This window comes from Xyrauchen texanus, chromosome 33 (genome assembly GCF_025860055.1).
Source record: "Xyrauchen texanus isolate HMW12.3.18 chromosome 33, RBS_HiC_50CHRs, whole genome shotgun sequence".
NCBI lineage: Eukaryota > Metazoa > Chordata > Actinopteri > Cypriniformes > Catostomidae > Xyrauchen > Xyrauchen texanus.
Window position 1 is genome coordinate 35,471,168 of NC_068308.1, and position 18,143 is coordinate 35,489,310.

The 18,143-nt window shown below is 38.0% G+C and overlaps 1 protein-coding gene across 3 annotated transcripts in view; it reads left to right on the forward strand.

Moving 5' to 3' along the window:
- The window catches only part of LOC127626435 (enhancer of polycomb homolog 1-like), a 42,217-nt gene that overhangs the window by 4,398 nt on the left and 19,676 nt on the right, over window positions 1-18,143 (forward strand). For 2 of the 3 annotated variants that reach the window (XM_052102201.1, XM_052102202.1), the window contains exons 1-2: window positions 2,546-2,931; window positions 15,717-15,876. In XM_052102201.1, coding sequence (XP_051958161.1) covers window positions 2,779-2,931; window positions 15,717-15,876 — 313 coding nt within the window. In that variant the 5' untranslated portion in view covers window positions 2,546-2,778. Of the gene's footprint in view, window positions 1-170; window positions 255-2,545; window positions 2,932-15,716; window positions 15,877-18,143 lie in introns of those variants that run through there. The other variant, XM_052102203.1, reaches the window with a different exon arrangement.

Consider the following 18,143-nt stretch of genomic DNA (forward strand, 5'->3'; position numbering starts at 1 on the left):
AATGGTGATTAGCTAGTTAGCTAGCTAGCATCAAACTAATACTAACAGCATGACTGCTTTCCTATTAAAGTTGTAACCCCTGTTTTACAAGCTTAAATCCTTTTAAATAGTTTTAAATTTTGTTTGTTTAATTGTTACTCTTTTCTTAATGTAAGCTTTTTTGTTTTCAGGTTGAACAGTCCTAACGATGGATAATTTGGATGCTGTTTTGTGCGTTTTTGCCCTTGTCTGGATAATAACTCAAAGATGGAAAGGTTAGTAATGCATTTGCTTGTATTTGATGTTGATTTTCCATGTTTTGTGTCATATTGTGTGGTGACTGTTTGTTGTGCTTGACATGGTTTGATCTCAGAAGTGGGAAGCGCATTTATAGCCCAACGAGTTGTGATCCAGTAATTATGTAATAAAATAAGCTTAATACTAAAGTGTTGTCAAAGGCACTGGTTTGCTTTTAACAGCGTTATAGCCAGTTTCTATTAGCATTGACCATGACAGTAGCGTCACTGTGACCATATAGCGCGTTTGTTGTGACAGTTAGGCTGCAACGGAAAACGTTTTATTTATATTTGTCTTTTCACCAGAAGGGGGCACTGTGTCCTCACACAAGATGCTTGACTGAACGGAATAGTTAATTGTCAATAGGCACTAGTAGCAGTTTTTCTGCAAAAGTAGAAGATAATTAATAGAACATTTGATTTAGGCTAGTACAAAGGACTGAAAGAAGCCTATTGATGAATTATATTGTTCATACTTGTCATACATTTCAAACTGATATTTATTAAAGGAATAGAAATGTATAATCTGTCATTATTTACTCACCCTTATGTTGTTCGTTATGACTTTATTCCATAGAACATGTATGGCCAAAATGTTAGCCTCTGTCACAATTCACTTTTATTAGTTCTTCTTGCCATACAATGGAAGTGAATGGTGACTGAAGCTACAGTCACCATTCTCATGTGTTCCATAAAAAAAATGTCATATGGCTTTGGAACAACATGAGGGTTGGTAAATGATGACTGGATTTTCATTTTTGGGTGATATGTTCCTTTAAATTTATAGTCTCATCATTTTGCCAACTAGTTAATTTTTTATTTTAAATGGTTCTGCTGTGACAGTTTTTGTCTTTCAAAAGTGAAAATATTCCATGCCAATCTATCAAAAAGTATAGTACAAAAATAAAAAAAATAAAAGGCATGCATAGTCATTTTTAAAGATTTAGCCATCTATTTTGTCTAGTGCACAAGTCTCTCCTGCAGCAAAGCACCCTCATGCTTCATGGTTTAGATGGTGTTCTTCTGCTTGCAAGCCTCCCCCTTTTTCCTTCAAACATAACGATGATCATTATGGCCAAGCAGTTAAATTTTTGTTTCATTAGACCAGAGGACATTTCTCCAAAAAGTAAGATCTTTGTCCCCATGTGCACTTGCAAACTGTAGTCTGGCTTTTTTTATGGCAGTTTTGGAGCAGTGGCTTCTTCCTTGCTAAGCAACCTTTCAGGTTATGTTGATATAGGACTCGTTTTACTGTGGATATAGATACTTGTCTACCGGTTTCCTCCAGCATCTTCACAAGATCCTTTGCTGTCGTTCTGGGATTCGCACCAAACTACGTTCATCTCTGGGAGACAGAATGTGTCTCCTTCCTGAGCGGTGCGATGGCTGCGTGGTCCCATGGTGTTTATACTTGCGTACTATTGTTTGTACAGATAAACGTGGTACCTTCAGGTGTTTGGAAATTGCTCCCAAGGATGAACCAGACTTGTGGATGTCCACAATGTTTTTTCTGAGGTCTTGGCTGATTTATTTTTATTTTTCCATGATGTCAAGCAAAGAGGCACTTAGTTTGAAGGTAGGCCTTAAAATACATCCACAGGTACACCTCCAATTATCAGAAGCTAATTGACTAAAGGCTTGACATAATTTTGTGGGATTTGTCAAGCTGCTTAAAGGCATAGTTACATTTAGTGTATGTAAACTTCTGGCCCACTGGAATTGTAATATAGTCAATTAAAAGTTAAACAGTTTGTTATGTAAACAATGGTTGGAAAAATTACTCATCATGCACAAAGTAGATGTTCTAAACGACTAGAGTTTGCTAATATTAATAAAATGTGGTATGGTTAAAAAATATGTTTTAATGACTTCAACCTAACTGTATGTAAACTTCTGACTTCAACTATGTGTGTATGTATACGTGTATATATCAAACTGAAATTCGAAATGTGGGGGCTAAAATCATGTGGGGGCTAAAATCATTCCTCGTAGTAGTAAAATAGTTCTTAATATTCTGATGTAGTCCTAGTTATACTGTACAAATTATGGCATAACATATTAATTGATATTAAATTTTTAGGGTAAGAGGTAATAATCTTGAGAGTTTGTCTGTATTGATAAAATAGCCATATATATATATATGGCTATTTTATATAAATGTAGTTGGACATATGTGTTTTGTATGGGAGTATTAGGATGTGTGCGCGCATGTCTCGTGACCATGCTGGGTGTTGTGCGCGTTCACAGGATTGAGTGTGTGAGAGGGAGGAGGGGAGGACGCAAGTAGAGCTGTAGAGTTTTTAATGTCCGCCATGTTGTCAATGGCGCACTGAGGCAGCGCGCAAACGAGAGAAAAAACACACACCCGCTTCTGCGTTTCCTCGCTGGAGCTCTTCTATTCCTTCATTTTTCCTCGTTCTCTAACTCCATCCACCCTCCTCCATGAGATCTGTGGCGGTTTTATGGGTGATTGCGAGGGGATCGGATAGATTTATAGAGTAAAATGAGCAAACTGTCGTTCAGGGCGCGGGCGCTGGACGCTCTCAAACCGCTGCCCGTCTTTCGCTGCGAGGATCTGCCCGACCTGCACGAGTATGCGTCCATCAACCGCGCCGTGCCGCAGATGCCCACCGGCATGGAGAAGGACGAGGAATCGGTATGATTTTGACCGCATATAAATCGGTTTTACTTGTCAATCTACGCATGTTGGGATGCATCAAAATGGCCGCCTGTGCTTCTGATGTTTGACACGGTATTTTGGAGCTGTTTTGCAATGTGCATCGAATTTTATGCCTGGTATATAACATTGGATGTATTTGTTGGCTATTTGGGTTGTGAAAGTCGGGTTGTGTCGGGCCGTTTGGACGCGAATCGGACTGCAAAACACAAAAGGAGTCATGTGACCGCTGAGGGACCGACATTTTGTTGGATTTTTTTGTATTCCTGCAGGCTGCAGTGGCGCTGAGCGGCCGACAGAGGGCTTTGGAAAACCTGGAAATATAAGGGAATTTTAAAAACGAGATTTAAATAATGGAAGTTACCATTTTTTTTAGATGAATATAATTAATTCAATTGTGGAATATTTTTTGGGGAAAAAAATCATAAACCGGTAGTTGTTGTTTGAGTGCAATCTCTAAAAATGTTTTTTATATATATATATATATATATATATATATATATATATATATATATATATATATATTTATCCTTATCTTGTAATTACATATGGCTGGGAAAGTAAAAGAAAGAAATACTTTCTACAGTTAATATTAATACTTTTTAGGTCTTCTCAGCTCTAAAATTGTTCATCAACTAGAAAGTGCTCTTTTTGAGGGCAGTTGCTATGAAATTATCTTAAATACTCATTTTGTAATTATGAACAAGTAGAAAAGTTGGGGGGCAGGTGGTTGTCTCTGCTGAATCAGGATGTGGGTCCCAGACTTTTCAGGGGGGCATAAGGAAAATGTAGGGGGGCAATGCCCCACCTTAGACCTAGCCATGCTGCTGTTTGGACGTTTTTTGGGGCATCAGGGTCCACCAGCATCAATGACAGCAGCATGTCAAGTTTCTCTTGCGCACAGTTTCCTGATGCATACATGCATTTTTGGATGTTTAACTATTTAAGGAAATTGTGGTAGAGTAGGGATTATTTTTTTTAAGAACAGTTCACCCAAAATATCAAATGACACTATTTACTCGGCATCATGTTGTTCCAAATATATATGCTGTCATTTTACTTTTGGAACACAAACGTATACATTTTCAAGAATACTTAAGCAATATCTTTCCATATAACATCAGTTTATAGTGATCACACCATTGTGTGAGTAAATAATTACATAATTTTGTTTTTGAGTGAACCATTCCCCTGCATTGTAACGAATGAGTGAAGAATGAGCATTAAATCTGCAAGACACGAGCGCTTTTCAGAGCAGGATAACATTGGTTAATCAGTTTTAAAATTCTCAGATTATAATGTATTATGCATGCCCATTTTTTTGTTTGTTTATTTACAACATGTGTACATGTGGGTTCACAGACATGTGTTAAGTAATAGAGGCTAAGACCATGTCCATATTAGCCTAATCTGGATATATTTGAAAACCGCATTTAAAATGCTAAAAATGCTTAAATCCCTTTGCTACATAAGTTAACAAGTGTGGCCTTACATAAATATGGTCTGAAACGCAATTACGAGTAAACTTCCCGTCGCCTTTGAAGGAATGCAATGTGTTTACCAAGTAACATCTATCTTTAACAATGTCATCAAAGACCACGTTTACATGCACTTAAGAAACTGGTTATTCCAGGGTTTTGCAGAAAGTGGCTTTGTAATACGTTATGTAAATGAGAACACTGATTTCCTTACGCCATTTAAGGGATTAAGAGAAAGCGGTTTAACAAACCTAGGTTTCTCCGCGCCGTTCTGAAAGGTTTTTGAAGAGTGCGCATACATGGATCTGACTGAATAACAAACATCATAGGATTGAGCTCTAAGTGGGAGAAGCATATAAACTATACCCATTTATATACACTATTTTGCATATGCGCTTGTACATTGAGGGAATCCCTGAGTTTTATGTGATTGGGAAACCCCACTACTGAAGCCCAATTTTGCTGCATGTTTCCTTAGAAAGGTGAGGAATCAAACACAGCAATACACTCTGGAATATCTGGAAATAAAGCAAAGCAACAGAGAATAAAATGGTGAAGTCTTCCTCGGATACCATGTTTGTTATTTACACAAGTGTCGTGGGTTAATTGTGTTTCTCTGGCGAAAGCTGCTTACTGACCGAGCCACGTGTAAAGGGAGTAAATATTACAGTGCATGTAAACAAACGCTGCTTTCTCGCAATACGCCGCTTTCTAGCAATGACCTGTTTTCCGGTGTTTATATAAACGTATTCAAAGTGGATAGAAGACACATCAACAGCGCTACAACATGGGCCACCATCTTGATTGTTTTGGGTTAAATTGATCACATGACTGTCACATGACACATTTAATCGTTTTCCCTGTCCACACTATAACACAAGGCAGCATTTTAAAATGTATCCACTGAGAGAGCGTTTTGAAAAAGTTCTGTTTTCGCGGGACACAAACGGCAGTAAATGTATATTGAAACGAGATCATTGTTGTGAACATGGCCACTGAGGCCCCTGTAAATAGACTGCTTGAAAAAGCATAATTTTGTCTACGCTTTGGCCTTCTATCCACACTGAGACAGCGTTGTTGACAGCAGAAACTCAGCTTTTCGAAATCGCTCTCCCAAATGGATACATTTGAAAACGCATCTTCACGTTGTAGTGTGGAGGGGCAAAGCAGACCATGACGATTGTACACAGAACATTTTAATATATTTTGTTTCTACATGCGCAGCAAGGGATATAGTTTTTGCGTAAAATACGTTTCTGTGTGGACAAGCAACTTTTGGAAAATCCATGAAAACGGCTGTTTGAAAGGAGAGTGTTTTGTAAATGAAAATGCCTTTTTCAAACGTAGGCCTATCTAGATTAATGTGGACAGGGAGATGTATAAAAGAAAATTGGTGGATGTTTTGCCATTTGAAGCTATTGTGGTAGAGGGGAGAAACCTTGTTTTTAGTTGTTCATTCACTAGTGTGCCCTTTACAAAAAATATTACCAATGTAACCATTGTAACGTTCCTCCATAATATCGTAATTATTACAGTTAGGCTACCAGTACTGTAATAAATCTTGTATCATTTACTGCTGTTGTCAATAAAATGTTTAAATGACAATTTCAGAAGTATAATTTACTGTTTGAAGGGGATTCCATACTTGTGAAATACTTCAGCAGTGGTGAAATTGCACAGTAACTGTCTTAGGATCATAGTAGAAATGAATAAATGTAGTAACTATGGCATATGAAACGATGGTTTCAATTGTACATTTTGGTAAATGGCACACCAGTGAAGGCTAAATCCCCTCTATCACAATAGCATCAAATGGCAAAACATGCACAAGTTTATTTGTTTATATCTCCCTATATACTAGTTCTCAGGGTCACCTTCAGCTTTATTTTTTTATGCAATACCAAAGATTCATGGAAAACATTTGGAAACCAGATAGTTCGCTTTTGTTTTGGTGTCATTGATGTTGTAGCCTGTATCGCTGGCATACTGGATGTTTGCAAAACAAGGCTGTGGGATGACTTAAGGGCATGTTGTCAGTTAACGCCTTTTGTGATTGTTTCCAGATCGGATTTGTTAAAGTGTTGTGATAAACGCTGATGATTATTATTTATTTTGGCAACAAACGACTTGCAGGAGACCTGCCAGGAACCACAGTTATGTACATATGCTGCAATTTCACCATGGGGCTCCTCATATCTGTTCCACGAGAGATTGGGTGGAAGTGTTCCTTGTGAATAATGTGGAGGAACGCTTAAGCCAAGCGTACACTATAAGACGTGCAGTCGGCTCCATGCGAGTCACAGTCCGGTTTTTTGTCATGCTTGTTTAACTTTTGGATTGTAGTGTCAACTACATGACCATTCGTCTCCGAGTAAGACCATGTGTACACCTGGTATTAAGATGAGTTTTGGGTGATCCTATCTCAAATGTACAAGCGAGACATTACCGTTACACCTGGTTGTCTCATGATCATCTGTGTTCGGATTTGGAGGAGAGAGTCTGATTTCATGTGTTTTCTAAATGATGATAATGCGTAAACAGACAAGAAAGCAAGCATTCAAATCCGGAGCATAGTTTCTCTTAATATAGTTATTATTGTGCAGTACCTGCAACAGAGTGTCTAGTGTGCATGCTGCTCATATCGGTGTCCCTTTTGTACATGTTCATGCATTTTAAAATTTTCTAATCGTATGCTTATTTCCTTTTAAAGCCACATGGAACCAGCAAAAAAACTTCAGTTTCAGCCACACTTGGCGTCGTCCTGTTTAAAACAGATCGCCAAAAATGCATCTTAAAATTAAGATAAGAAATTCCTTAACTTGCACAGTTTAACATGTATAAAAAAAAAAACATGAAAGATTTGCTCTCTTGCCGTTTTCACGCTTTATTGGCACCATTTGCAAAGGAAAAATTATAAAAACACCACTTGGGGAGATGTGGGTGAGGTTTTATTGTTTTCTTATTATTTTTGTCTCCTGCTACCTAATTACTTGCCGCCTCTTTCAACAATCACGAAAGAATGGCGGTGTATTTCATTGGCTGTTGCTCATTGTCCGTCTTTTGCTCGTTGGGACAGTGCGCACACATGACAGCAAGACGTCTAGATAGCAGGAATGCGAAACTGTCGCAGCATCCGGGACTCATCTTGGCCTATCACAGGAGTGCGCAGACAACCAGACCTTTCGTCGTGAGATCCGAGACTTCTTGTCGCAGACTTGAAACGTCAAAGGAGACGAGCTTGAATCATGAGATGTACACTAGGCATTAGAATCAAATGACAAATTAGTGTACTCTACTACCAATCACAACTCGTGCATCCGTCTTCAATCCTTTTACCTCTCTGAGGTCTCTCCACCGCTGAAAAGCCTCGCCGATGTTAACGTGGTTCCTAGCCCTCGACTTATCATTATCCTTTTTTTTTTGTTGTTGTTTATATTTGTCTGACCTTTTTCTCTTGGTCTGTTTCTCAACTAATTGTTCTCCTTTCAGTTTAGAAAGTTCACATCAGCCAGATTTGCTGTCGCTCTTATAATGAATTTCCCTCTCGCTCTGCCCCCACCCCCAATCCTGTGCACGTGCAAGCACCACCCCCTGTTGCTGATTGTCTGTAGTATTGTGAGGATTGGACCACTTTGTTTTTGTCTCATTTACAGAGCCAGGGCTGTGTACAATATTAGATTATTTTTCAGCCTACCCACAGAACGGCCAGCTAGTTAAAAAAGGGTTGGACACAGCACAGCAACAGTTTAACAGAACGTGGGTGTCTTGAGACGTGTTTTTAAAGGTTGAAGTTAGTTTCAACTTGACATGGGCTGTTGCACGAGACGCGCAGCGCTATTGTCAAAGATGTCCGTCTAGCGCAGATTTTCATAGACACAATAGGAAAACCATGCGGATGGAAGCAAACGGCATGAACAGATCCTTTGGTGGAAGTGCTTAGTCGTTGTGTTATGCTCTCTTATCAGTGTTTCTCCACATAAGCAATGTGTTTTAAAATGCTGCATCAGGTAAGGTGTCTAGAGATCCCCGCATTCTGTTTCATTCTGTTTAGTCTGATTGAACAGCCCCTCCAATTCTCTCCACTGAGTTCAGCCAAATATCACTACTATCTGGAGATATTACTACTATACGCCTTTAAAGGATGAAAAACACTTGTTATCCTTATTATGAAGCCTGAGTCTGAGGTATACTGGCACTAGTGCAAAAAAAGCTATTTAATATAGGTTTAAAATGTTTTCTTTTTTTTATGAATGTAAATTGCTAAATTATTTTGAAAATGGAATGCACTTTATGTTCTTTGTAATACACTGTGTAGTTTGGTTTAGATGTACTTGTTGCTCCTACGTGTGGACCTTTTTATTCAAATTTTGGTCATATTTAAGTGAAACATTTTAATTTAGTTTCTCAGGCTTTCTGATAGCTCTAGAGTGAATTGTTCTGTCATCCAAAACACCTGGCAAAATATTTACAGTGATAGTTCATCCAAAAATGGAAATTCTGTAATTTATTAACCCTCTTGTTCCAAACTTTCTTTTTTTACTGTGAAATACAAATGGATATGTAAGGCACTATGTTTGTCAGTCAGTTAAATACAGTGAATGTGAATTGTGACTGCTGCTAACATTGTGCCTATCATTTCCCTCTTATGTTTCACAGAGGAATGAAAATAATACTGATTTTGGAACAATATTGGTGGGTAAGTGTGTTACTGGGAGTTGAAACTAAGTTCAAGACTTCCTTTCTGAGCAGCGTGGGAACTCTTAAATTATCCCTCTGGTTGCACATTCCTTGAAGCATGCTTCAATTTGCTGGATTTCCAAAGGATGCCAAGTAAAAAGTTCAGAATTATTACAAGTTTTTTTTAAACCATTGATTACAAACATCCTGAAATAGTTTGCACAGCAATGGGTTTTAAAATAACCTTTTAATTGGTGCAAGCGGCATTAGTTTCATAGAACCTAAAGTGGTCTGGGGTGTATGTATGCACAAAAATTATTAATTTTGCATACTTTAATTTTCTCATCTAAAACCACCACAGTTAAGAGCATTGCTTAACATTGCAGCAGTCAGTATGTTTACATGCACTTTAAATGTTTGATATCAGTCAGACTAGAACAATAATTAGTTAATTTTTTAAATGGCATGTAAATGCTTCTGGAATAAAATCGTACCAATCTGGTTTTGCAAAGTTAGACTAGCAGACCTAAAACCGACCCTTGCGGGGAAACTTGCCACAATTTTTCCACTCATTATTTTCATATGCAAAAGCTCTTGTGATTTTCTGCAAATGTTTGCCAGAAGTTTGTGGCTCTTCACTATTAGTTGTGAACCTTCAGCAAACCTTTGGCAACAATGGACATTTGCCGCAAGTTTTCAGCAAATCTCAGTCGCATGTGAAAATGATCAAGTGGCGAATTTGCATCTAGTTTGCTAGTTCAAATGTATCCCTTTCTGAGCCGGAAATCTCAGTATCGGCCGATCTGATACCAGTGTTGTTTTTTGCATAATCAGTTTAGAATATATTTACATTATTGTGTGGAACTAATTGGGAGTACTACTCTTGGGCGTACACAAACCTCTAACTACACATTATTTCAATATAAAAGTATAGCTTATTAAGAAACACTTTATTTTTAACTAGCATACTGGATAATGTAGCAGCAAAATTAACAGTAATTCCAGTCTTAAGTCTTCAGTAGAATGTTTCAACTTGCATCTGGACTTTAAAGGATTCAGATATCTCTTCTATTTATTTGTTCAATTTAGTTCACTTTTCATTCACACAGTTATTTTTTTAGAACCCATTCAACTTAAATATTGTTATAAATTGTAAACAAATACTTATGACAATAATATTTGCTTTTAATATTATTATTATTATTATTGACTTAATTTTAAATACAACCGTATTTAAATCGTGCACTTTTTAAACCCTCACTTTTTTTATTTTTACCTTTTAAACTCTCCAGGAAATCCTGTTTGTGTGCAAGTTTAATTCGCTTCTTATTCAAATTCTGGTAAAATGCACATCAGGTGCCGTTCTAAATGCGAACAAGTTAATCGAACAATTGAGCATCTACATCTGAGATGCTGTTCTTGAGTAGCACTCAAATATTGCGCACTGCTGTGAAGGCTAAAAAAGCTGCGAGTGCATCACCAGCCTGTGCTTGAGTGTGTCAACACAGCACCATTCACTAATGCACTGGCACTGCGCATAATATATATTTTCATATTAAACAGCCTTTTGTGATTCACTTTGAATAAAATGCACAAGTCTATTAGACAGACCGATACCCTATTCATCTAATAGCTTCAGTATCGGAGCCGATACTGATCCAGGTATCGGACTGGTGCATCATCCCTAATTCAAAAACATACAAATAGTGATGCATCACTATTTGTGATGTTTATTTAACACTTGTTCAGCTGACGTCCTTTCTTCAAACATTAATTACACATTGTCATATATAATTGGACAGACTGATGAAGACTGTAGCTCAACTATGTGAAAACCTGCTTCATTAAGTGTTTGGTGTCAATTTTGAGATGCAGTCTACAGTAGTTGTATGCAGGATCTGTAAATCCTTTTAAATTAAACCAATTGTAGGCTCATATTCTTGTTCTTCGTTCACATTTTGAAGGAATTGTAATTATGTACATTGATCTGTTGAATTTTCTTAAACTTCCTTTTAAATGGTTGGTACTGTCTTTTTCCCAAAAATTTGAATGTTATAAAATGTAACAAAAATATAGATATTTGGCATTATAATATCGCTAGTGTTGTGAGGTAAATTATTGTGATGTTGTGAAATATGGGTTTGCACAGTCCTTACCCCCTGCATTCAGTTGATCCAGCAAACCGGTTTTCCCAGAGACTAGAGTTTCCTTTTCTTGATGGCATTTCGAAGTGTGGTTTAGGCCAGAGGTCATGGCAGCATTCCAGACAAGTTTGACCTGCTTTTTCCTTCAGTTCCCGGACAGAATGCCAGGACTGCGTAAACGTCACATTACTTAGCGTGTTCTGCCAGATCAGCATTGCAACCACAAAGACTCCCTCTGAAACTGTGGGAAATTTCACTGATATGAAAAGGAATATGTCTGTAATGCAGAATGTTTTTGGTTTTGAGATGGCGTTTATTGATACTAAATCTTTATGCTGTCTGTAAATTAAGCTTACTGCTCTGGCCTGAAGGGACCTCTCTTGAAAGACAATTACTTTGTAATTCTTTCTTTTTGATTAGGTCATTAATTTTAATTCAGTTCTCTGACCCTTGTGCAAGGTCTTGTAATTAACTTTTAAAAGCTTTTACTGTGTGTTGATTGGTCAACACTCAGTAAACATTGGTCTTGTAAAGCAGCACTAGTCTAAAATAGTGATTGGCTGTTTAATTGTTCTTGCCTTCTATATTAGTCCATTTTTGGCCAATTTGGCCAACTACAACTACAGAACCCAGTCGGTTATGTCCATTACCTTGGAAGCGGTTAAATATCTGGGTTACCGAAATGTAGATTCAAACAATCCATAACCATCAGAATTGTGCCCTTGAGCAAGACTGATAATCTCAGGTTGCTTCAGTGGGATTGTCTTGTAAAATATGGAAACCTACTGCATGTACATTTGGATCAAAGTACAGATTGGTGGTTAATGACTCCCCTGGTCTTAGATCAGCCAGACCAACAGGATTAGTCTGGGGAGGTTGATTTGATGATCCTGGTCTTGTGGATTTGGCCCACAAGTTTCATGTTGAGTTGTAGGCCTATTTCTTGTAGAGGTAGGCAAATGGTTTATTAAGCTCTACAGCATTTGACCTCAGAGTCAGGCCAGTTTTCTAGTCACATGGACAGTCCGCGTCTTGGCAGGGGGATTGCAGGAGAGAAAAATATTTATGGAAATTTGAGAAGGACTGCACAATACAACCGACTAAGTTCCTAAAATGAGAGTAACTGTCGCACGAAATCTTTGCTTTTTCCATGACCATTCTGTTCTCCCCCTCTCCCCTCATCTGTTAGTAATTATGATCTTCTAAGGGCAGTGACAGGGTCACCCCAAGCAGGGAGAGCATTTGCAATCTGAAGGTTATTCAGTGGACTATGCCAAAGGAAGTCTGGCTTTTGTCTCCTGTTAATTGCCTCCTTGCTTAAGGCCATTCAGCGAGAGCTCACGAGCTGAGTCATTTGAAGATGAAGCGTAAAAGAGAGAAATTGTACTCTTAAAGGAATAGTTATCCCATAAATGGCTGGTTGCAACAAGGCTTCTATGTTTTTCCTTTCTTGCTGCTATTACATCACTGACTTTATCTCCCTTGAGTTTGTTTGAACTCAGCTCAAATATTTTCAGGCTTTCGTGCATAGTATCGGTGTTATTTGTTGATGCCAAGTGTAATCATTTTGCTTGGATGAGATCCTAGGGTGCATAACTTCATCAAATTTGGCTGACATATGACCGTTTTTGGAACTTTGGTTCATTTAATTTTCATACTGATTTCAGGTTTCTTGGTTCCATCGTTATATATATTTTTTTAAAGTTTTTTAAACCACAAGCTGTGCTTTGCAGCTTGTGGATTATTTATTTATTTAAGGTTTTTAAAGGCTGATGGAGGTCATTGCATTAAAATTGTTTCTGCGTTTTCTCTGAAACAACAGCTTATCTTTTTTGTGGTCTGATCTGTATTAAAAATTCACATTGGGGTAAAAGGAATAAAAGCATTGCAGAGTTGTAAGTGCTGTTTCGTTTTAATTGATCAGGTTTTTTTGTTAGAGATAATTTCGACCAATTTGGCTGCTTGTGGTTTTTGTGGAGAGTGCGATGGTGCGCTTGCCATTTACTTAGACATCAAGCCAAAGTGTTGGTCTAATTTGCTCTTTAGTTTTTTAATTATTCATTCATTATGATTTGCAAAGTGTTTTGTAAATTGCTTGACTGTAAGAGAACTTTGGTGTGGGGCAGCATGTTGATAATATTTTATGTAGGGGTCCGCAATGTGTGCATGTAAGCATGTAAATCAAGAAATAAACTGCTGCTGTGTGTGAGACCACTCTCCTCCAAGACCATGAAAAAAAGGCACCTTTAATGCAAAATTAAACAAGAGTAACTAATTTTGATAAAATATTTGATAAAGTATTTTGTTGTACAACCTCTGATTGGAACGCGCTTTCACAACCATGTGGCAGTATTTAAATTTCTATCAGGTGACTCATTTTTACCTGTATATCAGTCTCCCCTAAATTCATGCAATTTATATGAACTTTTGGGGTAAATGGCAATATTTAATGTTGAAATGTCATTTCTGCAACTCTGGCGCCACCAATCCCTAGAAATAAAATGACTCCTGTTTTCTTTCATTGATTGGGGCTTACAGATAGTTCCGCCTCAAACTCGCGCCATTGGTTTAGCCATTGTTGGTGTGTTCAACTGAATGGGATGCTCAAACAGAACTATGTTTTGATGGTGCCACAATGTTAACACTTTTTATGCATGTTTTGCCCAGTTCATTGAATCATGACTTTGGAATGAACTGATTCGCTCAAATAAATCTTACTTCCCAATGCTAGTAAACACAATTTCAGGGCTTGAATTTCGGTGCGGGAATGCGGGGATTGCGCATAATTTAAGCCATTCCCGCAATGTTAGCTTTTGTAGTGCGAGAAATTCCCGCACAAATATATTTGCTTCATCTCAGAGCAAATGATTAAAAAATAAATTCACAGATGCGAGAAAAAAGATGTCAAACTGTATTTTATTTTCGAATTTAATACCTCAATCAGCGCTGGACCAGCATTCTCTTCCGCTGAGCCCTGGCTGTTACAGACAGATCATGTTTCACGCTGTCAATGCAGTGGTCTGCGTTGCGCTGATCTTATCCACACTGTCGAGTGTAGGTGCAGCATTCTAACATTTTGAGTCATAATGAGCTGTTTGTGAAGAAATTATCCGCTTCCAAATAATGTCATTTTAATCACGCTAATTGAAACATTAAAAACCATTTTGCTTTTTATGGTGTGCGAGTGATAGAGCGCGGCAGCAACGAACCAACTGATCAGCTTACAGCGTAACGATATTGAATTCTCGGCCGAACAGCTGATCATGATAGCTGTACAGGAGCCTTATTATTCATTTCCATAAATATATCTAGTAGTAAAGCAAGGGCTAGAAATCAATTAATCTTTTGCTGATACTTCCTTGTCATCATGGAGAGCGCAGTTCATGGTTGCATAGCAACGACAGATGCCACGGGAGAGCACGCGCTTGTGGAAAGGAGACAGCGCCGCGCCCGTGCTTTCCACTTGTATTTACACATCTAGAGCGATGTTGTTGATTGTTTGAGCATGTGACTGCGCGTTTCTCCTTGTTTTCTTGTGTTATCGCAGCATATTTCCCTAGCACTAAACACGACCACAGACAATGAATTGTCCTTTCAGCAGTTTGCAGAGACTGTGTTAAGTGAACATAGTCATGTTTTCACTGAAATGGAGAAACTCATTCAGACAGCCATGGTCATACCATGACATACACAAAACAGGATCAAAACCAAATTCAGAAATTCACTGAATAATACGAGTCTCACAAATCTAATGATCATTTCAGAGCTTGGACCTTCCCTTGAGCAGTTTGACTTCAACAGAGCCATCATCAAATGGAAAGAGATGAAGAGGAGGAGACAGATGAGAAACTTAGAATAAGTCCCATGAAAAAGTAACAAGAAATGGAAAAAAGTGACTGACATTGAACTGAAATACATTAAAAAGACTCTGAAACTGATAGACATAAATACATACAGTTTAAACTGAGTTCTTAATATCAATTTGAAGGAGAGGATGGCGTATTTTGTATGAAGTTTAAAAAAAAAAGCAAAGAATTGAACTGAACTGAAACACATGAACAACACTGAAATAGAGCGACATTAATATATAGCCCTAGGCCTAGTTTAAACTGAGGTCTTAATGTCAATTTGAAGAAGAGCATGGTGTATTTTGTATAAAGTTTTTTTTGTTGTTGTTGTTATTAACCGTTTTGAGAACTGGAAATGCACAATTCATGCATACAAATCTGTATATATTAATAAATGAAGATGATGAAATTAGCAATGCATCAAAAGTTACCCCATAATCTTTAGATCCCCCATGTGACCCATGTAAGGGGGGAATTCCCCCCCAGTTTAAAAAACGAAATTCAGGCCCTGCAATTTGAATCTCTAGTATATTATTTAAAAAGTTGTGCAATATGATGTAGCTATAACTTTTGTTGAAAATGTTTTATTGAAGCGTCTTTCTTTTTGGTTGTCATAGGAACACCATCTCCAGCGGGCGATCTCCGCCCAGCAGGTGTATGGAGAGAAAAAGGATAACATGGTGATTCCCGTCCCAGAGGCCGAGAGCGACATTGCCTACTATGACTCGCTCTACCCTGGAGACTTCAAGATGCCAAAGCAGCTCATTCACATACAGCGTGAGTACACGTTAATGTTAATACAAGCAAACAAATACCAATGAGAGCGATCGACTTCTTAAAAAATATTACCTTCAGTTCCCATTCACTTTCATTACACCTTTTCTCCATACGCTGATAGGGAATGGTGACTGTGGCTGTCAGCCCCTAACATTCTGCCTAACATCTCCCTTTGTGTTTAACAAAAGAAAGTAATACTAAATCTGTGTTTTAGGTGGTACCAGAATAGATTGCAATGGTAAAACAGGTATTGAATTGTTTGTGTGAGAGAGACAATGTGATTGAAGCCATTGTTTGTGACATCTGCCCACCAATTCCTGAACAGATGTATTGGATCTTTTAGAGGGTTGTGGATGCCAAGCTGTGCTATTGGCCTCCTATCTGGTTGCTTATACCTCTGGTTGTTCAGATGTCCTTGAAGTGCCCATTTTTGCTTCAAAGGTTGTTTTGTAGCACTGAGTTTAAATCGGGGGGTAGTCGTAATGATTTAGCATTAATTATGGCCAGGAAGATGAGAATCAGCCTTCCTATAAATCCAGTGGCTAGTCCTGATATTGATTATTTGATCTATTCACATTTTTCTGAGATGACTTATCATGATCTTTGCATTTTTATATGTAAATAAATACATTTTAAAGATGCAATGAGTAAATCATCTGTCACGTTATTTAGACAACTAATTGCCAGCAAAAATTCAGTAACATTGACAGGTCTTGCCTTGGAAGAACCCTTGTAATACTCACATCATACCTGTTGTTAGACTGCTATGAAACCTCTTAGTCAGGCCTAGTCTTTTTAATATGTATAGATTCTCAGCGTGGGGTGGTCAGTATTTAACTGTGATCACTGGGCATGTTATGGCTGTGTTGTTTCCTCCAGGTTGACTGTGTGTATTTTAGGGCAAGAGAGAATCACTAGATGAGTTTAAGTGAGTCTGGCGGCCCCTGGGGTGTGTGAAATTGAAGCTGGAGGTGTCGTGCTGTCAAATAGCAATTGTGCACACTCCCGCACACACAAGACAGACGAAAGGAAAAAGAAGGTTAAGATGAGGCACTGGGAACTAACGTGGGAATACAGGGTATTGAAATGGGAAAGTGTGTTTGGAGAATTCTCCAGATGTCTTGAGATCTCAGGGTGTCTACTCGCAAAGGTACAATGGGACCTTTTGTCCCAGACTATTCCATATTTTTGAGTGCATCTAAACACTTTCATCGGGAGACACGGATATAAACGCTCCCGAATTACCAGAATTTGTTTTTATTTATGAAGTATTTAATTCACTGACCGAATTATCCTAAAATTGGCATTACAATATGGTTATTTAATATATAAACCCATTTTTATAGACTTTCCAAAATAATTTAACTACTGTATTTTCCGGGACTATAAGTCACTTTCTTTTTTTCGTCATTTGAAAGGTTCTGCTACTTAGTCTGATGCGAATTTTGTATTCATTTTGAATACACAATTGATGCCGGCTGGTCAGACACTCACTCTGGCACATATGCTTACACACAAAAATAACAAAACAGCTGTTAGAGAGAGAGTGTAACGTTATAAAGTACCCTATTCAGAGTATTTTGCCTGTACAGTAAGTTGAAGTAATTGATGCGACCAGTTTAAATATTCTGTCCCATCATAACATTGTTATAACAAACTCTAGACTGCTGTCAAACGCAACTCCTCACATGGCCACAAAATGAGTTTTCATCACACTTGTCACGGCTGTACATTTCCTTATTATGCACATAGCACTGGTGCTACAAATGTTGAAAGTGAGCGTGTGTGTGTCACAGATCTAGTATGTCTGCTGGCCACTCATTCCTATTTGGTCTCCTGGCATGGCATTGGGAAGTGCTGTTTTTTTATGTTATCCCTTTTTAAAACGCTGTTACCCATTACATAAGGATAGTCTACTCTAATCTTTTCTGGAGCCTCCATGCACCAGCAACAAAACAAGAGCTTTTGTTTAGCATCGAAAGATAGCCAGGGAAAATCCTTTTTCCACTTGGTGTTATAGCTATATATTTTCCATTTAGTTTCTCCCTAATTTAATTTGGCTGTTTCTTCCTCACGGGCTCATTTGAGTTTTTGGTTGAGCACTTGAAAATACGACTTGTTTCCTGTCATCATCTAAAGGCGGGTGCACACTGTACGATTTATAATAGTCCTTTACGATGTTATGTCAGACTGCGTGATTACATCGTGTCCCAGTCGTCCCAATCAGTGAATGTGACTCAAGTTACAGGAGTGTTGTGGAATAGAAG